The sequence below is a fragment of the Hyla sarda genome, chromosome 5 (genome assembly GCF_029499605.1).
Source record: "Hyla sarda isolate aHylSar1 chromosome 5, aHylSar1.hap1, whole genome shotgun sequence".
NCBI classification, from domain to species: Eukaryota; Metazoa; Chordata; class Amphibia; order Anura; family Hylidae; genus Hyla; species Hyla sarda.
In genome coordinates this window covers 30,684,330-30,711,572 of record NC_079193.1, presented here as the reverse complement: position 1 = coordinate 30,711,572, position 27,243 = coordinate 30,684,330, and the positions used below count along the sequence as shown (strand labels likewise).

The 27,243-nt window shown below is 43.3% G+C and overlaps 2 protein-coding genes across 5 annotated transcripts in view; one reads left to right on the top strand and one right to left on the bottom strand.

Annotated features, from left to right (window-relative positions):
- SLC25A40 (solute carrier family 25 member 40) overlaps positions 1-7,027 on the top strand; it is a 28,545-nt gene extending 21,518 nt beyond the window's left edge. The window contains exons 9-11 of the mRNA XM_056519132.1: positions 2,563-2,644; positions 4,648-4,728; positions 6,462-7,027. Coding sequence (XP_056375107.1) covers positions 2,563-2,644; positions 4,648-4,728; positions 6,462-6,580 — 282 coding nt within the window. The 3' untranslated portion in view covers positions 6,581-7,027. The remainder of the gene's footprint in view (positions 1-2,562; positions 2,645-4,647; positions 4,729-6,461) is intronic.
- A 10,911-nt stretch (positions 7,028-17,938) lies between these two features.
- Positions 17,939-27,243, bottom strand: part of RUNDC3B (RUN domain containing 3B) — a 238,260-nt gene continuing 228,955 nt past the window's right edge. For 3 of the 4 annotated variants that reach the window (XM_056519126.1, XM_056519130.1, XM_056519129.1), the window contains exons 10-11: positions 20,323-20,435; positions 17,939-18,679 (exon numbers count right to left, since the gene is read on the bottom strand). In XM_056519126.1, coding sequence (XP_056375101.1) covers positions 18,534-18,679; positions 20,323-20,435 — 259 coding nt within the window. In that variant the 3' untranslated portion in view covers positions 17,939-18,533. The remainder of the gene's footprint in view (positions 18,680-20,322; positions 20,436-27,243) is intronic. The other variant, XM_056519128.1, reaches the window with a different exon arrangement.

Sequence of the window (27,243 nt, the reverse complement as noted above, 5' to 3'; positions counted from 1 at the left end):
TCTCTGTTTCATACTCCTTATTGATCTCTGTTTCATACTCCTTATTGATCTGTTTCATACTCGCCTTATTGATCTGTTTCATACTCGCCTTATTGATCTCTGTTTCATACTCTCCTTATTGATCTCTGTTTCATACTCTCCTTATTGATCTCTGTTTCATAGTCTCCTTATTGATCTCTGTTTCATACTCACCTTATTGATCTCTGTTTCATACTCTCCTTATTGATCTCTGTTTCATACTCCTTATTGATCTCTGTTTCATACTCACCTTATTGATCTGTTTCATACTCTCCTTATTGATCTGTTTCATACTCTCCTTATTGATCTCTGTTTCATACTCTCCTTATTGATCTCTGTTTCATACTCGCCTTATTGATCTCTGTTTCATACTCCCCTTATTGATCTCTGTTTCATACTCCTTATTGATCTGTTTCATACTCACCTTATTGATCTGTTTCATACTCTCCTTATTGATCTCTGTTTCATACTCTCCTTATTGATCTCTGTTTCATACTCACCTTATTGATCTGTTTCATACTCTCCTTATTGATCTCTGTTTCATACTCTCCTTATTGATCTCTGTTTCATACTCCTTATTGATCTCTGTTTCATATTCACCTTATTGATCTGTTTCATACTCACCTTATTGATCTCTGTTTCATACTCTCCTTATTGATCTGTTTCATACTCTCCTTATTGATCTGTTTCATACTCTCCTTATTGATCTCTGTTTCATACTCTCCTTATTGATCTGTTTCATACTCTCCTTATTGATCTCTGTTTCATACTCCTTATTGATCTCTGTTTCATACTCACCTTATTGATCTCTGTTTCATACTCTCCTTATTGATCTCTGTTTCATACTCTCCTTATTGATCTCTGTTTCATACTCTCCTTATTGATCTCTGTTTCATACTCCTTATTGATCTCTGTTTCATACTCCTTATTGATCTGTTTCATACTCGCCTTATTGATCTGTTTCATACTCGCCTTATTGATCTGTTTCATACTCTCCTTATTGATCTCTGTTTCATACTCTCCTTATTGATCTCTGTTTCATACTCCCCTTATTGATCTCTGTTTCATACTCGCCTTATTGATCTCTGTTTCATACTCTCCTTATTGATCTCTGTTTCATACTCTCCTTATTGATCTCTGTTTCATACTCTCCTTATTGATCTCTGTTTCATACTCTCCTTATTGATCTCTGTTTCATACTCTCCTTATTGATCTCTGTTTCATACTCTCCTTATTGATCTCTGTTTCATACTCTCCTTATTGATCTCTGTTTCATACTCTCCTTATTGATCTCTGTTTCATACTCACCTTATTGATCTCTGTTTCATACTCGCCTTGTTGATCTGTTTCATACTCGCCTTATTGATCTCTGTTTCATACTCTCCTTATTGATCTCTGTTTCATACTCGCCTTATTGATCTCTGTTTCATACTCGCCTTATTGATCTTTGTTTCATACTCACCTTATTGATCTCTGTTTCATACTCACCTTATTGATCTCTGTTTCATACTCGCCCTATTGATTTCTGTTTCATACTCGCCCTATTGATCTCTGTTTCATACTCGCCTTATTGATCTTTGTTTCATACTCTCCTTATTGATTTCTTGTTTTGGCCTTCGCCTGGTTCTCTGCCAGTCTCTACTACCTGCCAACAAAGAGATGAGATGAAGCCTATTACTGATTGTAGTGGGTCACTGCTGTGGCCAGTGATTGGTTGCAGTGGTCACATGTCCGTGTTGAGAAGGTACACGAAGTTGGGAACAGGAGCAGTGGAGATCAGTAAGGTGAGTATCGCTAGTATTATTATTATTTATTATTGATCCCCCACCAGTCTCTACTTCCTGGTTCTCTCGACATGGACATGTGACCCACCATCAGCCCCGTCCCAGTCACTTCTCTGATGCTTCCCGGGACCCCTGGTGGTCTCTTGTCTACTCTACTGCTCTCTCTTGAGACCAACGCAGCCATTCATCATGACCCACTAACAGCCAATGATTGGCCTCCACATCACTTTTCAGTGTATAAACCAGTGTTTCCCAACCAGTGTGTCTCCAGCTGTTTCAAAACTACAACACCCAGCATGCCCGGACAGCCGAAGGGATTTCATTAGCCACTTGCAGATGTAGCAGAGTTGAATAGGTCATTTAACTCTTTCGAGACTGCATCGTTTCGGCATCATCTGTAAAGCAGTGTTTCCCAAGCAGGGCGCCTCCAGCTGTTGCAAAACTACAACTACTAGCATGCCCAGACAGCCGAAGAGATTTCATTAGCCACTTGCAGATGTAGCAGAGTTGAATAGGTCATTTAACTCTTTCGAGACTGCGTCGTTTCAGCATCATCTGTAAAGCAGTGTTTCCCAAGCAGGGCACCTCCAGCTGTTGCAAAACTACAACTCCCAGCATGCCCGGACAGCCTTCGGCTGTCCGGGCATGCTAGGAGTTGTAGTTTTGCAACAGCTGGGAGCACACTTACCAGGCCTTTACCATTTTAGTACACCCTGCATGAACAGTTCCAGGTGATGGAATGGGGCTTTGTATTTTGCAGTTCGCCTCTGTAGTCACTTTACCGTTCGATGTGGTGAAAACGAGAAGACAAATCGAAGTTGGAGAATCGGAGGTGGTGCACAGTAAGTGATGAAGTATTTTTAATTTTTTTTTCCACTTCTTGGCTGTAATGACCTACAGTCCCCCCATAACATGGACATTCTGTTCTGCTTCACATAGGGTAGAAAATAAAATACTGTATAAAAAAAAGTATAAAAAGTTTGATTTTATAGAATAAAGTTGCAAACATAAAAGTTGACTCGTCCACCTCTCCATTCAGTCTGACAGACACCTTGCCTGGTGGTACAGGGGTCAGGAGGCCTCCCTAGTAGTTTCCCAGCAGGTAAGGTTTTAAAGGGGTACTCCACTGCCTGAGCGTCCGGAACCCCTAGTGATGTCACACCACGCCCCCTCAATTCAAGTCTATGGGAGGGGGCGTGGAGGCCATCACACCTCTTGAGTTGCATTTAGGTGGTGTGGCGGGACGTCACGAGGGGGCGTGGCCATGACGCCACGAACCCCCAACAAAATGTTTTGAACGCTGAGGCAGTAGAGTAACGATTTAAGGGTGTGACCAAAATTACTTTAAAGGGGTTATCCAGGAAAAAAACCTTTTTTTTTAAATATATCAACTGGCTCCAGAAAGTTAAACAGATTTGTAAATTACTTTCAGTACGTATGAGCTGCTGAAGTTGAGTTGTTCTTTTCTGTCTAAGTGCTCTCTGATGACACCTGTCTCGGGAACTGTCCAGAGTCGAAGCAAATCCCCATAGCAAACCTCTTCTACTTTGTGCAGTTCCTGAGACAAGCAGAGATGTCAGCAGAGAGCACTGTTGCCAGACAGAAAAGCACAACTCAACTTCAGCAGCTGATGTTTATTGGAAGGATTAAGATTTTTTAATAGAAGTAATTTACAAATCTGGTCTGACGAAGTACGGAAGTACGACAAAGCTGTTACCTGCACGCTGAGGCCCTCGGCGTTCCTGTCCATTCACCTGTCTGACACCGCCAACGTGTTTTTACAATGAAGAACCTTTTGAAGCTACCATCTTGGGTGAGTGCCGTCCTCCATTCTTACTATATTAATATCTGATTTTATCTACGATCTTTGGACTGAGCACCATAAAGATTTGATCTTTGCTTCTACTGTCCACCTGTTGCTGATTATTTGCCGTATATACAGCAGTGCCGGATCCTGTATCTACATTCTGTTCATTTATGAATCTGTTTAAAGGGGTATTCCAGGCAAAAACTTTATATATATATATATATATATATATATATATATATATATATATATATATATATATATATATAATCAGAAAGCAGTTAGACAGAAAACAGCAACTCAACTTCAGAAGCTAATAACTATTGGAAGGATTAAGATTTTTTTTAATAGAAGTAATTCACAAAAGTGTTTAACTTTCCGGAGCCAGTTGAGATATATATATATATACATATATATATATATATATATATATATATATATATATAAAATAAAAAAAAGTTTTGGCCTGGAATACCCCTTTAACTTTCTGGAGCCAGTTGATTTAAAAAAAAAAAAAAAATTTTTCCCTGGAATACCCCTTTTAAAGGGTTGCTCTACTACTTTAAAACATATCCTCTATCTGCAGCATAAGTGTCTTATCACATGGGGGAGGGGGGTTTGACCACTGGGACCCCCTGTGATCTCCAGAACGGGGTCCCGCCTCTTCCTGTACGTGGGGTGTCCTGTTGGCATGTGCTCTATGGGGGCGCTGAAGATACTATCATGCAGATATGGCATACGTTTTACAGTAGCAGAGTTCCCCTTTAAAATCACAGTTGGCATGTGATCTATTCGCTGTGTGTGGGAGCGCCAAAGATACTATCCTGCAGATAAGTTTTTCAGTAGTCCTAGTACCCCTTTAAAATTACAGAAACAAGACCATACTTACTACTTACTGGTACTGGGCAGGTTGAACGCCAATTACCGCCATGATGTAGATCAGCCACAGTGCAATGCGGTTCGGTGTCCAAGGAAGTGAAAACATGACTGTAATCTTTCTGATTTTGCTCTTTCAAATGGGTTTATGTTTTCTTTTAGGTTCACAGAAAAAATCTACGTCCACCTGGAGGATAATGCGTATAATAATGTCCGAGAACGGCTTCAGCGGTCTTTTTGCTGGTGAGTGTATTTATTGAGGGTTTTCACTACTTTTTGTGTCTCTTGTATAGCAAAAAAGAACAACCCCACCGTTCTAACAATTGGTAGGGTTCTCAGCACCGAAACCCGACTAATCAAAACTATTGACATGTCTGTATGATAGTGGTCTCCAAATGGTGGACCTCCAGTTGTTGCAAAACTTGCCAATTTATCTTTTTGCTCTTTTATATTTCCTTACTTTTAAAATGGGCACTCTCATTAAAACTAATTTTTGCTATTGCACTCCTTATGGTAAATAAAAAAAATCTTTCTAATGTACTTTGTTACATTTTCTTTTTAGTTTTCTATGTTTTATTTGTGTTTTAAAAAGCTGCCACTAGGTGTCTCCCTACTTGTCCAGAGCACATTTTCCCCCATCTCTTGCACAGACTTTGGACTCCTGCTGGCCTGGCAGGAGTCCAAAATCAGGAAATGCAATCTGGAGTGCTGAGGGGGGTGTGTGCAGCCTTAGCCAATCATAGCTCATCTCACACTGAACTTCTATTGGCTGTGTGTAGCAGAGTGAGGGAGGAAGTTCTCCCCTGTATGGCTTCAGATGATGTCACGCATGCTGGGGAACGCCCCTTCCCAGTCTGTGAATCTGACTGAGCAGAAAATACAGAGCAATATCAAGGTAGAAAACTATAAAAAATAATAAAAATAACGCTGTTGATGTCAAACTATGTTATCTTGATTCTTTATGTAGGCACAATTACAAAAATACCCAACTTATATAGTTTTCATAATGTTTTACTACTTCAGAAAATTCTACATTTTTTTTTTTTTTTTTTTTTGGGGGGGGAGGATTTGTGATCAAGAAAACGGAATTCTGGGGTTCGGTATTTTTTTTTTTTTTTACTTTGTCATTTAGCATACGGGATAGATAATGTTATATTTTAATAGTTCTGACGTGGCGATACCAAACATGTTTTGTTTTTATTTTATCTATATTTTAAATGGAAAAGGGGGGTGATTTCAACTTTTAATATGGAACAAGTTATTATGTGTGCAATAAGCCTTTTTATTACATTTTTTTTCTATTGGTTCCCTTGGGATACTTGTTATGAGGAATCATTAGATTTCTTATACAGATGAATGCATTTCTATTGATCTGTGTGCTCTGTGCGCCATTGATGGAACCTGCTACAGACGGGATCTATCAATACCAGAGGGTCTGCAGCCATGGAGGCTAATGTAAGCCTTCCTGCTACCTCAACACTGGATCTCCCCACCATACACATTCACACTAGGGGGGCGATCCACACCACTATACCACCAACAGCCTTTTTAAAGTCCCTTTAGACTCACAGTGGTGATCTAAAGGGTTAATAGTAGCGCCATACCTCCTTACGGCACCATTACGTGTATACAAGCCATGGGTTGTTAAAGGGGTACTCCGCTGCTCAGAGTTTGGAACAAACTGTTCTGAACGCTGGAGCCAGCGCCGGGAGCTCGTGACTCCATAGCCCCACCCCCTAATGACGTCATGCCCCGCCCCACTCAATGCAAGTCTATGGAAGGGGCGTGACAGCCGTCATGCCCCCTCCCATAGACTTGCATTGAGGAGGCGGGGGGGGGGGGGCGCGTGACGTAATGAGGGGGCGGGGCTATGACATCGCTGCGGAGTACCCCTTTAATGTCTAGGTTTGCTACATGTGCAATAATCCAGTCTCCTGTATTTTATGTGACGTCTGATCTTCTCTTTCACATTGCAGGTCTCAGTCCCCGCTTGATCAAGGTTGCGCCCGCCTGCGCCATCATGATCAGCTCCTATGAATTTGGGAAAGCCTTCTTCCGCCAGTTAAACAGCGACCGGCAATTGAAGACTTTGTGATCGAGTTTTTCGTCTCATTCAAGGCACAATTCCTTCCTTTTTTATTGTTGCCCCTATAGGAATGTCGCCGACTGTCCGGTGCGGTGTGTGAGCACATGGCATGTCATGTGATGTGCAGGTACATAAACTGGACTCAATCACAGGGAATCTGCCCAAATGGCTACAAGGTCTTCAAGATTGTTCTTGCCGGTGGTTAGTTATCGGTACGACGTCCTGTTGGGCATTTCGCAGTATTTTGGATGACTACTTTAGATATCCATGTTCCTGTGGAGACCAGAGCAGTCGATCTCCGGCTGTGTTGTTTGTTGCTAGGCAATATCTGAAGGTTTGAGGCCTACCAACTCTCTAGATCTACTCTATCTGTAGATTTGTGTTCAAGAACATGGGGGGAGATTTATCAAAACCTGTCCGGAGGAAAAGTTGCTGAGTTGCCCATAGCAACCAATCAGATCGCTTCTTTCATTTTTCAGAGGCCTGTTCAAAAATCAAAGAAGCGATCTGATTGGTTGCTATGGGCAACTCAGCAACTTTTCCTCTGGACCGGTTTTGATAAATCTCCCCCATGGTGTTTAGTTCTATTATAGGTCAACACAGAGAAAATTTTAAGGAACTTCCTAGGTAAAATAGTGTTATTATGACACAAGGATCATAATGTAGGAATCCCGGTGTCGTGCTCTGCCCCCTTAGGCCTTGCACAAGGTATAACACATCACTTTTACTTAGAACAGTTTTTTCCCAACAAAGGCGCCTTTAGAGCCTCCAAGAAATGACCTGTTTAGAATTTTTTGGGAAGGTGCCTCCAGCTGTTGCAGAACTACAGCTCCCATCTTGCCTGGTTATCTCTATTCTCTCTTGATCCTTCCAAAAGAATAAAGAGAGAATAGAGATAACCAGGCATGCTAGGAGTTGTAGTTTTGCAACATCTGGAGGCACCCTGGTTGGGAAACACTGATCTAGAAGATGATGTGCTTACCAGAGAGCTGCAGACTGTTTGAAATCGGATATTGACTGACCTTGCACAAACAGTCTGCAGCTCTCTGGCAAGCACATCATCCTCTAGATCAGTGTTTCCCAACCAGGGTGCCTCCAGATGTTGCAAAACTACAACTCCCAGAAAGCCTGGACAGCATTTATCTGCAACACCTGGAGGCACCCTGGTTGGGAAACACTGCTCTAGATTAAAGGTGGTCCTACAGCTTTAAAGAAGTACTCCGGTGCATTTTTTTTTTTTTAACCCTCTGTGCCTGGGCTGCCAAGTGAAACAAAACAAACTTTAACTCCCCTTCGTACGTTCCCCCGTTGTACTGATATCGATGTCCCATTCTCCGGTCCCCGACTTCTTCCGCTTCCTGTCAGTTGAAGAGTCATGTGACGCTCAGCGTATCACCAGCCGCAGCAGTGTCCCCCTGCGGCCGATGATACGCTGAGCGCCACGTGACTCTTCGACTTACAGGCGGAAGAAGTCAGGGACCGGAGAACAGGATCGATATCAGCACAACGGGGGAACGTACGAAGGGGAGTTAAAGTTTGTTTTGTTTCACTTGAAAGCCCAGTCACAGAGGGTTAAAAAAAAAAAATGCACCGGAGTACTTTATTAATTGCTGCCTGCTGATTGTTTGTTCAGCCATCTCTCCCGACCTCCCCACACACATTTTATCTTTGGTACCGCCAAACGCTTGTGTTTATGGAGATTGTAGGGGTAGGCCTCAGCCAGACACTTCCGACAACAGCTTCTCTACCAGGACGACTATCTTAAGCAGTGTTTCCCAGTTAGGGTGCCTCCAGATTTTGGAGAACTACAACTCCTTGCTTGTTGGAAGTTGTAGTTTTGCAACAACTGGAGTCGTGCTGTTACCTTGCCCAAAGCAACCGTTCAGATTCTAAAACTATTTTGTACAGATATAATTGCAGAAAGCGGATAATCATTTTCAATTTAATCTATAATAATAATAATAATATATTTTATGTGTGAGTGAATAGATGGGTGAAAGTGCTTTATTATTTAGTGGTCCTGTCATAGCAACCAATGGAGGAAGCAGACATTCATGAAACTGCAACCTACAAGTGGAAGTGCCTGGAGTTTATGGCATTACCAAGTATTGTTTACCATGTGCCAAGGTTTTTGTAATGGTCGATAGTAAATATGAAATAGTGTTTTCCAACCATGGTGCCTCCAGTTTTTGCAAAAATTACAAATCCCAGCAGGCCCGGACATCTGGGAGTTGTAGTTTTGCAACTTATAGGTAGCGCCACTGTCTCACAATGGTAGCGCCACTGTCTCACAATGGTAGCGCCACTGTCTCACAATGGTAGCGCCACTGTCTCACAATGGTAGCGCCACTATCTCACAATGGTTGCATTTCTATAGGCTTTGTCCTTCTATTGATCGTCCACTTAAAAAAAAGAGTGATCCTAATATATTTATTGGCTGTTGTCAAAATATCGGCTGCCCCCATATTGTACGTATGGTGGGATCACATTATGTGTCATTGTCTGAACGTTTTATGCCTGGAAATCCTCCTCGTGCCTTCTGGAATGTCTGTGAACAGTGAAATCATTGGAGTGGAAGACCCCTTTAACCATTATGGTCATTATGCTCCTAAAAATAAAACACCATTTTTATTAATCTTGGAGTTTGGTCTATTTTTTTGTCTTCCCTTCATGATATGACTTTTTAGCTATTGTGTAATGTTATCAAACAGGAATATCTACCCTGTGGCTTTCCAGCTGTTGAAAAACTACAACTCCCAGCATGCCCGAACAGCGAATGGTAGTTTTGCAACAGTTGGGAAATCGGTGTCCTAGAAGCTCAGGGGATGTTCACAGCAGCACAAGAGTATTTGAAGAACTTGATGTACAGATCTTTAACACCTGAAGAATAAGACTATGTTGACATAGTACAGTACAATATAACTTCCTGCAAATACAAGACCTCCTACAGGTATGTGGACGTAAAAATGCTATGACAACTAGAATCTGGAATTAAATAAAGAATTGAACTGGTCCTCAAGGGGTTAAAGGGGTACTCCGGTGGTAAACAATTTTATTTTAAATCAACTGGTGCCAGAAAGTTATACAAATTTTGTAAATTACTTCTATTAAATCTAAACCCTTCCAGTACTTATCAGCTGCTGTATACTACAGAGAAAGTTGTTTTCTTTAATTCCTTTTCTGTCTGACCACAGTGCTCTCTGCTGACACCTCTGTCCATGTCAGGAACTGTCCAGAGCAGGAGAATCCCCATAGCAAACCTCTCATGCTCTGGACAGTTCCTCACATGGACAGAGGTGTCAGCAAAGAGCACTGTGGTCAGACAGAAAAGGAATTAAAAAAGAAAAGAACTTCTTCTGTCGTATACAGTATCTGATAATCCTTCCAGTATTTAAGATTTTTTTTTTTTATAGAAGTCATTTACAAATCTGTATAACTTTCTGGCACCAGTTGATTTAAAATAAATTGTTTTCCACCAGAGTACCCCTTTAATAATATAGGCACAATTGCAAACATGTCCATAACTTGTCCCCTACACAAGTTATCCTTAGAGAGGTGTTTTCCAGTGTGCCTCTTGCAAAACTACAACTCCCAGCATGCCTGGAATTGTAGCTATGTAACAGCTGGAGCCACATAGTTTGGAATACACTGCCTTTAAAGGTCTATGCTTTTTTTTTTTTTTTTCCTCCCCCCAACTGTGGTTTGCTGCAGTATCCACTAGATGGCAGTACAGACCACAGTATTGTAGAGTATGCCTGCTGCAGACTTGCCGGTAATAATCTTTTCAGGGTATGTTCACATGTACAGGATCTGCTGCATATTTTGTGTAGCTGATTTTGCTTCCCATTAACTTCAATGAGTAGCAAAATAATCTGCAAAAAATATGCGTAACTAATGTGTGTGTGATCGACCTCACTGAGGTCGAGGACACGCCCCCTCCATACAGCTCTATGGGAGAGGCGGGGATGCAAGAACACTGCATCTCCGCCTCTCCCATAGAGATACATGGAGGGGGCATACAGGAGATCGTGGGGGGCCCCAGCGTTCAGACCCCTCTCCCTCGATCAGACACTGATCCCTTTTTCCCGTGAATTTGTAACTGCAGATTAGAAGCGGTGCTCAGACATTTAGTTTACATTGAAATCTGCAGCAGAAAATCCTGCGCATCAAATCTGCATACAAATCTGCGTACGTGTGAACACACCCTTAAAGGGAATGTATAGTCCGAATTTTTTTTTAAGTGTTGTATGCGTAAAACATTCTATGTCACTATAAAAAAAAAAAAAAAAAAAAATCATCTGCAGAAAATATGCAGCACAAATATGCAGCAGATCCTCTATGTGTGAACGCACCTTAAGGGATGTTCAGACGAGCGGATTTTGCTGCGGATCCGCCGCTGAAGGACCTCCTATATGCTAGCTTTACATGTTCCTGCTCAGAGCGGCATTACTCCGCTATGTGCATACACACTGCGAAGTGTGAGTCGCCGCGCGCATGCGCAGTATACTCCTACATCGCGGCAGCTCATTGAGCAGGGGGAGCGGCCGCTATGTATGCGAGTACACCGTGCATGCGTGGCGACTCGCACATCGTTTATGTGTCTGCACGTAGCGGCGTATTGCTCCGAGCAGGCACATGTAAAACCAGCATATAGAGGTCCTTCAGCGGCGGATCTGCAGCATAAAATACGCTGAAAATCCGCTCGTCTGAACGTACCCTTAGGGTATGTTCAGAAAGGACATAATTGCTGCAGAATTTGACTTTCTTATTCAAATAAAATCTGCAGCATTTCAGTCCTTTGTAAACAAACACTATTGTGATATTATTTAATGCCTCATTTACACTCATTTACACTATGGAATTTTTGGGTAGAGATTCCATCTGTAGCGGGCGCCGGCAAATAAAATTGGCACTGCTGGGACCCTCCGCAATCTCCTGTAAGGGGACCCGGCATTGCCACGGCTCTGCGTGGCTAATGCGTGTGCCCTCCTGCACGGGAGAACCGCAGCAGAGCCCTGGCCCCGTACCGGAGATCGTGCAGGGGGGAGTTCCAGTGTTCGGATCCCCCCCTCCCCATATCAGACACTTATCCCCTAGGGGATTAACATCTATGGCTGCAGATCTCCTTTAAAGGGAATGTATGGTCAGGAAATGAACAATTGTTTAAGTGTAGAATGCGTAAAACTTTCTATGTCACTATTTAAGCACTCCCAAGACCCCCCCCCCCCCCCCCCTTACAAAAAAAAAGTTTAAAATCCTCCAGTAGGCAATAATAATTATAGACTCTATGATGGGAAATGATCATTAGTTTTTTGGTCTTCATTTCGGTATATATATTTCACATGGTTTTTGCATGTGCAGTTTTTGCGCATTATTTTTTAACATCCCTGTATCTCAAGTGATATTTGCAAAACTCACTTGTTAGATGTTTTTCACTGGTTGCATGCATTGGTTAGAAATCTATGAAGTGCAAATTTTTGGAAAATTTGTAAAAGTACAAAGCAAATGATCCAAAAATTCTTCACCACCCCAAGCAGAGGTCTGGAAAAAGACTTTGGCTGTCCAGGGCACGCTGGGAGTTGTAGTTTTGCAACAGCTGGAAGTACCCTGGTTGGAAAACACTGGTCGAAAGTGTACAGCATTCCAGATGATGTCAGGGTAGGCAAGGGTTGGGTATGTTTGATTACTGCATCTGAACCTTCTCTTCCATGACATCATCTTTTTGGGGGAGAGTCAGGAAGCCGTCGTACACTTTAGGGTACGTTCCCACCTGGCGTATTTTGCTGCGTATTTGCTGCTGCATATTTTATTTCCCATTGAAGTCAATGGGTAGGAAAATATGCAGCAAATACACAGCAAAATATGCCAGGTGGGAACGCACCCTTTAACACCTCCAAAGTAGTCTGTGTATGGGCACAGCTCTGTAGTAACATCTGTTCTTGGTACTACAGGGGATCCCATTAAAATGAATAGGGCTTCTCTCTCCATTGCTCCCCAGCTCTTCCCCCTCCCTCCCGATTTCTGAAGAGACCCCCTTTTACATACAGAGCAGCATATAGTAGAGTCGTTCAATATCTGAGCAGAGTGGGTGTAGCTGTTCTGTGTTGTATTAGGAAACAGGGAGTACTTACAGTATTACCTTACACATTGTGGACACATAAAAAGGCTGTTTCAAATAAATGGGTACTTAAAGGGGTACTCCGCTGGAAAAAATTGTTTAGATCAACTAGTGCCAGAAAGTTAAACAAATTTTAATTACTTCTATTTAGAAATCTTAATCCTTCTAGTACTTATCAGCTGCTGTATGCTCCACAGGACGTTCTTTTCTTTTTTAATTTCCTTTCTGTCTGACCACAGTGCTCTCTGCTGACATCTCTGTCCATATCAGAAAGTGTTAGGATAGGTTTGCTATGGGGATTTGCTCCTACCCGGACAGTTACTAAAATGGACAAATGTGTCAGCAGAGAGCACTGCGGTCAGACAGAAAGGAAATCCAAAAAGAAAAGAACTTCCTGTGGGGTAAATAGTAGTTGGTAAGTACTGAAAGGATTAAGATTTTTTAAATAGATTTACAAATCTGTTTAACTTTCTGGCACCAGTTCAGTTTAAAAAAAAAAATTTCAAGTAGGGTGAAGAATCCTAAAAACTTTAGTCTTCTATATTTAGTCCTGGTAGCATCAAAACAACTGTGCTGCACAGAGCTGAGCAATAATGCTGTATATGGACCTTTTTCTGAAGTGAGTTGATTGGTTGCTATGGGCAACTTTTCCTCTGCACAGGTTTTGATAAATCTCCCCATATGTTTTTAGTGGGGAAATGTCTAAAAATGTCTAACACCTCTGGCTGTTTGTTCAGGGTGCCAGGAACCAGAACATCAGAGATGTTTGTTTTTTATTGTTTTTTGTTTAGATATTGAATGGTCAAAACATATCCAATACACTATACAGCTGCGCATCCGATAAAATGTTATCTCACCACCTCCACGGTTTAACATTTCCAGCATGTGCGCTCCCTCCAGCTAAAGCCGATATAATATCAGCAAAAACTTGACTGCTTGCTATGTAGTAACAGAAAGAAAGACTAGAGTCTAGGATGTCTCGCTTTTTTCTTCAAACTACTTTTCCATATACTCTCAGTAGATTAACATCAAGGGGTTTCCTCTTAGAAACACACATCTAGCGCACGACTAGGGCCGACTTGTGTTAGAACGTATTGACTTCACCAGGAGGGGGCGGACGTGATGGAAATACTGAATCCATAAAGACTTTTTTAGACTATAGCTTCTGTCTTTATATACACTGCTCAAAAATAATAAGATACTAAAAATAAAAATAAGACACTAAGATAACACATCCTAGATCTGAATGAACTAATCATATGAAATACTTTTGTCTTTACATAGTTGAATGTGCTGGCAACAACATCACACAAAGATTATCAATGGAAATCAAATTTATGGAGGTCTGGATATGGAGTCACACTCAATATCAAAGTGGAAAACCCCACTACAGGCTGATCCAACTTTATGTAATGTCCTTAAAACAAGTCACAATGAGGCTCAGTAGTGTGTGTGGCCTCCACGTGCCCGTATGACCTCCCTACAACGCCTGGGCATGCTCCTGATGAGGTGGCGGATGGTCTCCTGAGGGATGTCCTCCCAGACCCGGACTAAAGCATCCGCCAACTCCTGGACAGTCTGTGGTGTGACTTGGCGTTGGTGGATGGAGTGAGACATGATGTCCCAGATGTGCTCAATCAGATTCAGGTCTGTGGAACGGGCGGGTCAGTCCATAGCATCAATGCCTTCCTCTTGCAGGAACTGCTGACACACCCCAGCCACATGAGGTCTAGCATTGTCTTGCATTAGGAGGAACCGCACCAGCATATGGTCTCACAAGGGGTCTGAGGATCTCATCTTGGTACCTAATGGCAGTCAGGCTACCTCTGGCAAGCACATGGAGGGCTGTGTGGCCCCCCAAAGAAATGCCACCGCACACCATTACTGACCCACCGCCAAACTGGTCATGCTGGAGGATGTTGCAGGCAGCAGAACATTCTCCACGGCGTCTTCAGACTGTCACGTCTGTCACATGTGCTCAGTGTGAACCTGCTTACATCTGTGAAGAGCACAGGGCGCCAGTGGCAAATTTGCCAATCATGGTGTTCTCTGGAAAAAATGCCAAACGTCCTGCACGGTGTTGGGCTGTAAGCACAACCCCAACCTGTGGACGTCGGGCCCTCATACCATCCTCATGGAGTCTGTTTCTGACCATTTGAGTGGACACATGCACATTTGTGGCCTGCTGGAGGTCATTTTGCAGGGCTCTGGCAGTGCTCCTCCTTGCACAAAGGCGGAGGTAGCGGTCCTGCTGCTGGGTTGTTGCCCTCCTACGGCCTCCTCCACGTCTCCTGATGTACTGGCCTGTCTCCTGGTAGCACCTCCATGCTCTGGACACTATGCTGACAGACACAGCAAACCTTCTTGCCACAGCTCGCATTGATGTGACATCCTGGATGAGCTGCACTACCTGAGCCACTTGTGTGGGTTGTAGACTCCATCTCATGCTACCACTAGATTGAATGCACCACCAGCATTCAAAAGTGACCAAAACATCAGCCAGGAAGCATAGGAACTGAGAAGTGGTCTGTGGTCACCACCTGCAGAACCACTCCTTTATTGGGGGTGTCTTGCTAATTGCCTATAATTTCCACCTGTTGTCTGTTCCATTTGCAGAACAGCATGTGAAATTGGTTGTCAATCAGTGTTTCTTCCTGAGTGGACAGTGTGATTTCACAGAAGTGTCATTGACTTGGAGTTACATTGTGTTGTTTAAGTGTTCCCTTTATTTTTTGGAGCAGTGTATTTCATTTGTCTTGTGTCTTTCTGTACTCCAGCTATTATGGTCGAAGGATGTAAGATAAATCAAATTATAACAGATGATCCAACAGCAAAGGTCTCATAAGCCAAAACATGGTGGGCCATGGGCTTATCTAATGTCCCAGTATGGCTGTTCCAGCTAAAATGCTAAGAAAGTTGTTGAGTGTCTAAAGGTTTGATTTATGCATCAAACATTTATCAGTTACTGGGGGTTAATGTAAATGTATGTATGTGCACTGCACTGAATTATTTGCATACACACAACACAGCAGACTCAGGGAGGAGGTGAATGCATGGTGAGTGAGGGCGGGCTGAGCAATGGATGTCAGAATGAGTGAGCAGCAGAACAGAGGGATTTGTGAGCCAAATACAGAAGCTAGACACAAAAAAAAAAAAAGACACGTAAAGCATTTGCATAACCTAGTAACCTATTTTTTTCTGTTATAGGACAGGTACACTTGAACATTTTGCTATTTGCAGTTGAATAGTGCTTTGGTCACATGATACTCCTAGTCAATCATTGCAGGAGAAAATCTCTGTTCCGACCTCTTCTGCCTAGCAAAAGGGGTAGACCTAAACTTGTTAGAACCAGTTAGTTAGTCCAGGCCTGGCCTTGGCCAGAGTAACATCTCCTAGCCCTGCACTTGCTGGGAGTTCCAGTCAGCTAGCAGTGTGTATATTTCTTAGCCCCTGCTATTAAAAGACATACCTACACCTAGGCCACATGTCTTACACTTAGGTCTACAAGCAAGTCACTGTTCCTCTGCTCCTGTTTCTGTCCACTCTGAGAGGATATTGCTCTACAAAATTCCTGTTTTCGAGAAGGAGAACTTTGTCTTTACAAGAAAGGAGAATGCTGAACAAGAGCCTTCTTGTAGTACACTGATTTCTTCATCAACCTACAGTCGGGTCATCGCTGTCTGTCTGCCACTTCAAAAAGACTTTCCTTGATGCACCTTTCTGAGTGTTATAGAAGGCACCGCTGAGTGAACAACGTGAAGTCTACATTTTGCACCTTGCATCACAGTAAGCCAGCCTTTCCAGTACACTGGGAACATGAGAGCACATACCATGTTTCTCCGAAAATAAGATCGGGTCTTATTTATTTATTGGGGGGGCTGCAGGAGTGTGGAGGATGCCGCACCCCCCCATATTCCACACTCCCGCAGCCCTCCATCCTCCACACTCCTGTAGCATCCGCAACTGAAGCTGCAGCTCTCGGCGGCAGCGGCGGGATCTCCTTCTGCTGCTTACCGGTAGCAGCCGGGGCAGGGACACGTCCGTGACGTCGGGCGTGCATACGTGCAGATGTTTTAAAGCGACAGCGTCCCTGCCCCGGCTCATTTAACTTGCCAAGGGACCAGCCAAAAGGTGGGGGCGGGGGGTGTCCGCATCGCATTACTGGCGTCCGTGGTCCGCCAGTTGAGTACCCCTGGCCCTAGGTCTTATTTTCGGGGTAGGGCTTATATTGCAGCCCACCCCGATAATCCAGCTAGGGCTTATATTTGGGGTAGGGTGTATTTTCGGGGAAACAGGGTACATCTGCACCATGTACATGTGCTAAAAAAGCACCTAAAACATTGCTAAATGTAGTAAAGCTGCTTCAAAAATGCTAATTCAATGGACAGTGACCAAACATCCATTCTTCTGACCAGAGCATCTGCTTTTTATTGGAATTGCACCAGAAGGTTGAGTAAAGTCTACAAGTTGTTTAATTGAATCTTAGTGTCCAGAGGTCTTGTTCCTGTTGTACAGCAATTGTATGTAGACAGATGAAGAACTATTATACCACAAAAACATATCTGGAATCATGAAGTTGCACACCATGCTCTGGCAGCTTGGATTTCTTCCATTCATTGGGTAAAGCTTCTGCTTAAAGGAATACTTCATGGAAGTATTTATATTAAAAAGCTCCAAAGCCACCACACTACCTGGATATGTTTCCTGTAAACCATCCTGCCTGATGCATGGCTCCTGTAGCCCCTGTTGTCTTCTCTGGCTGCTTGATATTATTTGCCATCCTTTCCTTCCTTTGCCTACATCTTCCAGCAATCATTGCAGCTCTGCTCTGCCAGCTCACTCTCTGAGAGCAGCCCCCACCCTCCTGCTTTGAGCAGCAGAGAGAGGTTTAATGTCTGATTGGCTGAGGCTGCACACCCCTCCCAGTTCTCAGCACTAAAAAGAGAATTCTTCATCAATGCAGGGGGCAGAAATCACATGGTCTGTGGCTCTCAGGAGGGTGGGGGCTGCTTTTAGAGAGGGATTTGGACAGAGTGGATGGCTGGATGATGTCATTCCCTCAATTCATGCATGTAAGTGACAACCAAAAAGGGGAAATGGCTCTATATTGCTAATGAATGATATTTAGACAAATAAATAGGTTGATGAGAGGGAAAGGATGAGCTATGGGTTTAGTTCCCCTTTAAATAACAGTAAATGTATAAAGTACATGCACTCAGATATTGTGCTCAAACCACCAAAGTCTCAATAAATTACCATAGAACGTTTGCTGACAACCCATGTTTTATTTCTATGTTTTGTACTTTTTTTTTTTTAATGGAAGGATTAACCTTGCACATACAAAAATAGAAAAAAAGGCCCACGTGTTCAGCCATGTAGACCTGCATATGGCACAAAAAGGAAGAAAAGCCTGCGACCGAAATAAAACAACACAAAGACGAACAGATGGTGCCACATCACCATGTGAGACAATCAATTGTTTAGTGTAGACGCGTTTCAGTCCAGTGCTAAGCTGCATACTTGGATGGAATGGGCAAATACTGGTGACTTACCAGCGGGGGTAAGGACTATTGTCACACGGACAGTGGCACCTTGACTGGTGGCATCATGGTACAACCACCATAACGTGCAGTTACCAGTCAGACCCACTTAAAACAAAAAACATTTTCGGTGTGATACATTCTGAACCAAAAAAAAATAAAATAATTAAAAAGGCCAAAAATTAAGTCAATGGGTTTAGCAAGACATTGTGCCTTCTTCTGCAGCCGTCCAGAAATGGAGTATAGTCTGCATATGAAAAAATAAGAGAGAACAAGCTTGTCCTTTCCTGTACACGTACTCGGTTCATGATGGGGTTAGGCCTGGGCTTGTCATCTCTGTGGTGGGACTGGCAAGACATTCACTGGACTTGAGGCTTGTGAGGGACTTGTAACTCGCGACAGAGGTTAAGGATCCACAGAGTCCCAGTAAGGAAGGGGTTTCTTCTTTACCTGGCCAAATACAAAGTGTATATGATAAGTTTAACAATACCCTGTCTTGGGGGTCCATGTTCCTTCTACCATCAAATTGCAAAGACTCATGTGGGGCATTCTTCAGTTGTCTAGACTGTCCAATGGCCCATTCACACTATGGAGTTTCCGCCCAATTTATCAGTGCCATGCACCTTCCCCATTGAGGGCAACGCAGTCTATGTGAATGAACAAAAACATGGAATTTTTCCTGTGGAAATTTCCCCATGGAAACTCTGCAATGTGCGCGGTTGAGCAGAATTTCTATGAAAGTAATGGGAGGCTGCTGCACCAGAATTACTGAATGGAATTCTGCTTGAAAATTCAGTAGCGCGAATGGGCCCTAAGAATTAGTTTTAGTAAACTTAAAGGAGTACTCCGCCGCTAGACATGTTATCCCCTGTCCAAAGGATAGGGGATAACATGTCTGATCACTGGGTTCTGGCTGGGGATGCCTGCGATCTCCGCTGCGGCACTCCAGTCATCCAGTGCACGGAACGAACTCCGCTCTGTGTCGGATGACTGGCGATCTCAGCCATTCATGTACTAGCCATCACACCCCCTCCCATAGACATGAATGGAGGGGGCGTGGTGTGACATCACGATCATGGAAGCCCCAGGCTTCCATGACCTTAACGCCACATCGCAAGCATGGAGATCATGGGGGTCCCAGTGACCAGGCCCCCCCGTGATCAGACATGCTATCCCCTATCCTTTGGAGTACCCCTTTAAGCCATTGAGTGTGGTCCTATCTTTCAATCCTACTTCCTTCCATTTGGACCCTACTTCCTGTAATGTTCCAAATGTATGTTAGCAATAAATAGGATGGACACAGAGCCAAAATGGAATTTTAAAGGCTTTATTTGGTACAAAACAACGCGTTTCGAGGGGTCACCCCTCTTCGTCAGGTTCATGATGAACCTGACGAAGAGGGGTGACCCCTCGAAACGCGTTGTTCTGTACCAAATAAAGCCTTCAAAATTCCATTTTGGCTCTGTGTCCATCCTCGGGCGTGCGCCTATCCAGCCACAATTCGGACTTTCATCAGACATCTGGTTAGCCCTGCCAGGCAACCCGGATTCCACATCTGTCTACCTGTTCCTGACCGCTTGCTAAGTGGGACTGACGGCCGTCTGCCTCCCGACTACTTGCATCCTAAGCGCATACCAGTGTTGTGCCTGCCCGCACAACACTTAAAGGTGAGCTTCATTCTACCTTTCCTAAATTTAACCTATCACCTACGATCTTCACTACTGGAGCGCCGTATCTGTTTTTTTTTTCTCTCTCTTTGCTCTCCAGCAATAAATAGGAGGCAGATGACAATATAAATGCAAGATCTGACTACGTAGAGTTTGTGTGTAGTCTGTTACTATGGTGACACATAGGTGTAAATAGGAGCTGTAGACAGTAGTGAATTTGTAAGCTAGTTTACTTGCTAAATAAGCTTATTGCTTGGAGAAATAAACAAGATGAGTTACATAAGTTGGCATACCCACATGATAGAATGAAAAAAAGTCTGAAGGGCTGGGGGGGGGGGCTCCTTTTATATTTTTTCTATGAAGTATAATCATAAACGGCCATGCTATATGCCAAGGACAAGAGAACAAAATGGAAAAATTACTCACCTCCAGTTAGGCGGGAGCTGTCAAGTTTTCCATCATGCGAATGCCCAGGGTCAAACGAAATCTGAGACAAGCTGGCATCTGCTGATAGGTGCCCCAAACGGTGGAACGTTTTACTGCAAAATAAGAAAGTTGTGATACATTTAATGCAGGGCTATGGCTATAGAAATATATTTCATATACTTTCTTTCTATCTCTCTGCCTGGATACACACACAATGCAGCTGTCGGACGAGCAGAGCGACCGAAAAAATAAACACCAATCTGGTACCATTTAGCTAGGAAATTCTTTGTGTCATTATTCCAGCCAGAGATTCCTAGTAATGACCACACGGCCATTGGCGCCCCCATAGATGTCAATGTATTCATCAAGGATTCCACTAAAAGAACAAGCAAGGCCATGCTCTTGGTAGCGGAATTTCAGTGGCGGAAGCTGCCCCGCTACAATTCCGTAGTGTGCACTGTGCAACATTCCAGAGCATAATTCTGTTCGCAAATTCTGTAGTGTGAACCCGGCCTGACTTTTATTTTTTTTTTCCATATGAGAACACAAGATCAATTGTACTTTGTAATGACACCAAGTATTTTACCATAAAATATATCGTGAAAGTGAAAAAAAATTCTGAAAAAAAGATTTTACTCGTTAGATGGAAGGTTTGTTTCAAAAAGGTTACGCTCTTTTTTTTTTTTAAACTTTATTAATGTAAAAAATAATAACTCTTGAAAACTGTTTACCAGCAAGGGCAGCCGGCTTGCCAGACAAAACTAGTCGCATTTGATGAGGGGTGGGGGGAAAAAAAACAAACTTCCAGCGCAAACTACTAGGACAATGATGAGGGTAAAATCTTCTTTATTCAGCCATACAACAACGCGTTTCGAGGCTACACCGCCTCTTCATCAGGTTAAAACAGGCTTGTCTGTTTTAATCTGATGAAGAGGCGGTGTAGCCTCGAAACACGCTGTTGTATAGCTGAATAAAGAAGATTTTACCCTCATCATTGTCCTAGTGGTTTGCGCTGGAAGTCCGTTTTTTTCCTCCACCCCTCATCACTATTACATTCGGCTGGAGATCCCTCCAGGCCGACATCGGGGAGCTGCACCATCCTCTCTTGACTGATGCGCTTATGGTAGTTGTGTCTGTAACACAACCTCACCAGGTGAGCAGTTCCACTTACACACTGACGTGTCTGCACCTAGCTGTACTGGCGATACAATCCCATGGGAAGCTCTGCCTCTCTTTTATTACAGAATCTAAAACTAGTCACATGACACATTAAGACACAACAAATTACTACTCTTCCCGTCTTTCACGTCTTCAACATAAATATAAAAATACAGAAGCTTTTAGAACGTCCCTCATATATTGGACTGATCTCCTAACTAGGCGATCTACTAGAACAGACTACATATGGCGGGTTGGAACAGTTGATCTGTCACAGCTGTCTCAGAGGTCTAGAGAAAGCCTTGGGTTACCACGACAAACATTTAACTCACTAACGATTGCTTTGCCGGGTGCCAATCGGACTCCTGACCAACCGCTGCCCTGGTCATCTTTGACAGCGGCATCTAGATAGGTGACTGATGAGCGGCTGTCAGTTGCCGGCAGCTGCTAAGTCTGAAGTGGGCTTGGCTTTCGAGCCCTCTCTAAACCTCCTTATCAGGGCCATGAGGTACACGTATCATATTCTGACAAGTGTCTTAATCTGGAGCTCCTAAAAAATTAAAAAAATTTTTTTTTATTTCACATTTTCACATAAATATACAATTTCCCCAATATGAAGAATCAGAACTTTATTAAATGGGTATTTTTTGATCAAAATGTATACTAACAACCTGATAGTTTTTGAAATTATGCTGAGAAGCAAGTAGATCAAAATACAAATGTGGATGTGCGGTTGTGTTTCTCTTTTTGTGTTGTACATTTGTAGTCTCTCCCTCCTGCACTCCACTCCACCCATTTGGCCCAGGCGTTTTTAATTAGCAGGAAACTGCATAAGGGTTTCCTCCTACCATTCTCCCAGCCCTCTGGCAGTGAGCACATGGTAGGTTTCATACTGGTCTGGTTCTCTGTGGCGGACATTGTTTCTGTGATGCTTTGTCTGTGGGGTGGAGTGGTCCAGAGCCAGGGGCTTGGTCGGGCAGTAGTGGGGCTGCCTGGCCACTGGGTCACTCCCCCTGTTGGGCATTAGGTCTCGGAGGCAGTGGTCGCCGCCGGGCGCTACGCCAGTGTCAGGTTAGGGACCCACTCTAACGAGGTGGCCTTGCCGTGGCGAGTGGGCTTGTATTTTTTGATCAAAATGTATACTAACAACCTGTTAGTTTTTGAAATTATGCTGAGAAGCAAGTAGATCAAATTACAAATGGTGGATCTGCGGCTGTGTTTCTCTTTTTGTGTTGTATATTAAATGGGTACTCCACTGGAAAACATTGTTTTTCTTAATCAACTAGTGCCAGAAAGTTAAACAGATTTGTAAATGACTTCTGTTAAAAATCTTAATCCTTCCAGTACTTATCAGCTGTTATATGCTCCACAGGAAGTTCTTTTTTTTTTGAATTCCCTTTCTGTCTGACCACAGTGCTCTCTGTCCATGGGAGGAACTGTCCAGAGTAGGAGCAAATCCCCATAGCAAACCTATCCTGCTCTGGACACTTCCTGACATGGACAGAGGTGTCAGCAGAGAGCACTGTGGTCAGATAGAAAGGAAATTCAAAAAGAAAAGAACTTCCTGTGGATCATACAGCAGCTGATAAGTACTGGAAGAATTAAGATTTTTTTATTAAAAGTAATTTACAAATCTGTTTAACTTTCTGGCACCAGTTGATTTAAAAAATGTTTTTTTTTTCCCAGTGGAGTACCCCTTTAATTCACATCCAATATATTCTAATTAAGTTATGTTATTTTCCTCTAATTCTGTCTAATAATATCTGGTAACCAAAATATTACAGATGGGAAATGATGACATAATGTGCATATTCTCTGGAAGTAAAAGTCTGTGTGGATAGATGGTGCTGAGGTGTCTAAGGCCTTTTGCTGCTTCTGCTTGGCACTGAGTACTGATATTCTTTCAACCCCCTAATCGACCTTTAGGGATCGATTAGTGGGGGAAGATACTAAATAATGGTATTATACCAGCAGGTAAAGAATCCATGTGCCCACTCATATCTTTACAGCAGAACCACCAAGCAATCAGCTGTGGAGGACATAGTGGTTAATTTCTCTGTAGCGCCACCACAGGAAAAGCTAAGAATTACATGTTCAAACTATCAGTAGGTTAGAGTATGCTAACTTGCTGATATAGTCTAATACAGTGTTTTCCAACCAGTGTGCCTCCAGCTATTGCAAAACTACAACTCCCAGCATGCCTGGACAGCCGTAGGCAAACACTGGCCTAATAGGACATGTGACACAGATCATGATGTTGCCTTTTATATAGGTGTCCTGTTGTTCCGAAAAATTTTGTTTTTTATAAGTATGCAAGTAACAGTGTTTGGCCACCTGGGGGCGTTACTTTACCCCTGGGTGCACCAATAAGTCTACCTGTCTGCTCTTGTAAAAATGCTTCCCGATTATCTGAATGCCCTAATTTGCATATTTACAATACACTATATGAAAGCGCAACCGTAACATAAAAATACCCCTGAAAACTGTGCCCACTCTGTAAAAGCTGGGTACCTGTGTAAGGCCACCTTTGACTGCTTATTCTGAGGCTTTATGAAGCTAAAAATCACTTTTCTACACAGTCAGGAGCAGTCGGGTAGGTGTCCGCCAGGGGTCTGCAATGCCCCAGGGCCACCACGCCTCTCTCCTCTACATCTGCGCTAGGCCCGATGTGTGACTGACACACAGGTCCGCTGCGCACGCATTGTCACTCCTCTTCTCCTTTAAAGGTGCGCTCCCACCTGCCAAATTTTGCTGCCTATTTGCTGCTGCTCATTTTCTTTCCCATTCAAGTCAATGGGTAGCAAAATACGCATCTGATTTTGCTACCGATTGACTCCAATGGGTAGGAAAATACACAGCAAAATACGGCACGTGGGAACGTACCCTTAGTCACTGCCTCACCTCCCCCAAACTTCCGCCACCAACCCCACAACTTCCCTGGACTCGCCTTCCACTGTACTGTCTATAAATATGTATATACAGTGGGGGAAAAAGGTATTTAGTCAGCCACCAATTGTGCAAGTTCTCCCACTTAAAAAGATGAAAAAGGCTGTAATTTTCATCAGAAGTATACCTCAACTATGAGAGACATAATCAGAAAAAAAATCCATAAAATCACATTGTCTGATTATTAAAGAATTTATTTGCAAATTATGGTGGAAAATAAGTATTTGGTCAATAACAAAAGTTCATCTCAATACTTTGTTATATACCCTTTGTTGGCAATGACAGAGGTCAGACGTTTTCTGTAAGTCTTCACAAGGTTTTCACACACTGTTGTTGGTATTTGGCCCATTTCTCCATGCAGATCTCCTCTAGAGCAGTGATGTTTTGGTGCTGTCGCTGGGCAACACGGACTTTCAACTCCCTCCAAAGGTTTCCCATGGGGTTGAGATCTGGAGGCTGACAAGGCCACTCCAGGACCTTGAAATGCTTCTTACGAAGCCACTCCTTCATTGCCTGGGCGGTGTGTTTGGGATCATTGTCATGCTGAAAGGTCCAGCTATGTTTCATCTTCAATGCCCTTGCTGATGGAAGGAGGATTTCACTCAAAATCTCACGATACATGGCCCCATTCATTCTTTCCTTTACATGGATCAGTCATCCTGGTCCCTTAGCAAAAAAAAAAAAAAAAACAGTCCCAAAGCATGATATTTCCACCCCCCTGCTGCATAGTAGGTATGGTGTTCTTTGGATGCAACTCAGCATTCTTTCTCCTCCAAACACGACAAGTTGAGTTTTTACCAAAAAGTTCTACTTTGGTTTCATCTGTCCGTATGACATTCTCCCAATACTCTTCTGAATCATCCAAATGCTCTCTAGCAAACTTCAGGTGGGCCCGGACATGTACTGGCTTAAGCAGGGGAACACGTCTGGCACTGCATCATTTGAGTCCCTGGCGGCATAGTGTGATAGCCTTTGTTACTTTGGTCCCAGCTCTCTGCAGGTCATTCACTAGGTCCCCCGTTGTGGTTCTGGGATTTTTGCTCATCGTTCTTGTGATCATTTTGACACCACGGGGTGAGATCTTACGTGGAGCCCCCGATCGAGGGAGTTTATCAGTGGTCTTGTATGTGGTGTCCCGGTACCGCATCCTATCCAGGTACCTGTGTATATAGGTCCCCATAGCCAGTGTCCCTAGGACGTCGGGTCCTTTTTGTCTGGTCTGCCCCTTGTCACCTCTCATCTAGATAGTCATTAAACTAATAGTTTATTCATAATTTATGTAAATATAATAGTACTAATGTATATAACTAGTTAATTGCCTGTCCGGAGCATAGCAGGACCTGCGGGTCACGTGATCAGGTAAACTTTATGTTTTTTTTTGCTTAAGGACCTTTGGAGGTCCCTGTGACGTATTGCACCCACCATGTTTTGTGACGGTGAGTGACAGATATTCGGACCAATCAAAATAACCCCGCCCCTGCCCATATAAGGGAGCGGCGGCCATGCTTCGCTCTCTTGTTCCTGTGCAGCCAAGCAGTAAGCATCGCTCTTGTTCCTGTGCAGCCAAGAAGTAAGCATCTCTCTTGTTAGCGGGTTGTCAAACGAGCAGGATCTGCGCAGCTGTCTTCCGCAGTGAGTTAGGCCCGAGCCTTGCGGCAACGGCTGATCTATTCAGAATCGTGAGTGTATCAATCCCTAAGCACTCTGCAAGATCACCGGACCTTATCTATCCCCTAAATCCGGATGGATCTTCGCAAATTACCCTAAATTCAGAGACTTGTATTACTATTCAAGGTCCGCAACAACTGTCAGTCACTGAACTATATAGAGACTGTTTGCATGAGACTGTTATTGTGCATTGGATGTACCGCAAGCCTTTCAGTAAAGTTTATCCAAGTTCAAGTTCAAGTACCTTGTGGCCTTCAGTCATTTTGTGCATGCACCTATCGTTACTGGGAAGGACAGCGATAGGCCGGAGAATTACCTCAGCATACTAGCCCTCAGCCTGGTGTCACGAACTATAGGGTTAACCTTAACCCCTCATCTACCTAAACAACCCCCCAACTACCATACACCCCCCAAGGGCTACCATTTTCTAATAATTGCTCCCACAGTTGATTTCTTTACACCAAGCTGCTTGCCTATTGCAGATTCAGTCTTCCCAGCCTGGTGCAGGTCTACAATTTTGTTTCTGGTGTCCTTCGACAGCTCTTTGTTCTTGGCCATAGTGGAGTTTGGAGTGTGACTGTTTGAGGTTGTGGACAGGTGTCTTTTATACTGATAACAGGTTCACACAGGTGCCATTAATACAGGTAACAAGTGGAGGACAGAGGAGACTCTTAAAGAAGAAGTTACAGGTCTGTGAGAGCCAGAAATCTTGTTTGTTTGTAAGTGACAAATACTTAGTTTCCACCATAATTTGCAAATAAATTCTTTAAAAATCAGACAATGTGATTTTATGGATATTGTTTTCTCATTCTGTCTCTCATAGTTGAGGTATACCTATGATGAAAATTACAGGCCTCTCTCATTTTTTTAAGTGGGATAATTTGCACAATTGGTGGCTGACTAAATACTTTTTTGTCCCACTGTATCCCGCAGAACACCGAGAGGCCTTGGGATCAAGCGTTTTGAGACATTTCTCACTGTGAGCCTGCAAGACGGTGCATGCGTGGCAGACCTGAGCGTCATTCACACAGCGTGCCAGATACTGACATAGAGGAGAGTGGCGTGACAGCCTCAGGGCATTGTGGACACCTGGCCACGCCTATCTGACTTTTGGGAAAGGTGATTTTTTCGCTACATAAAGCTACAGAA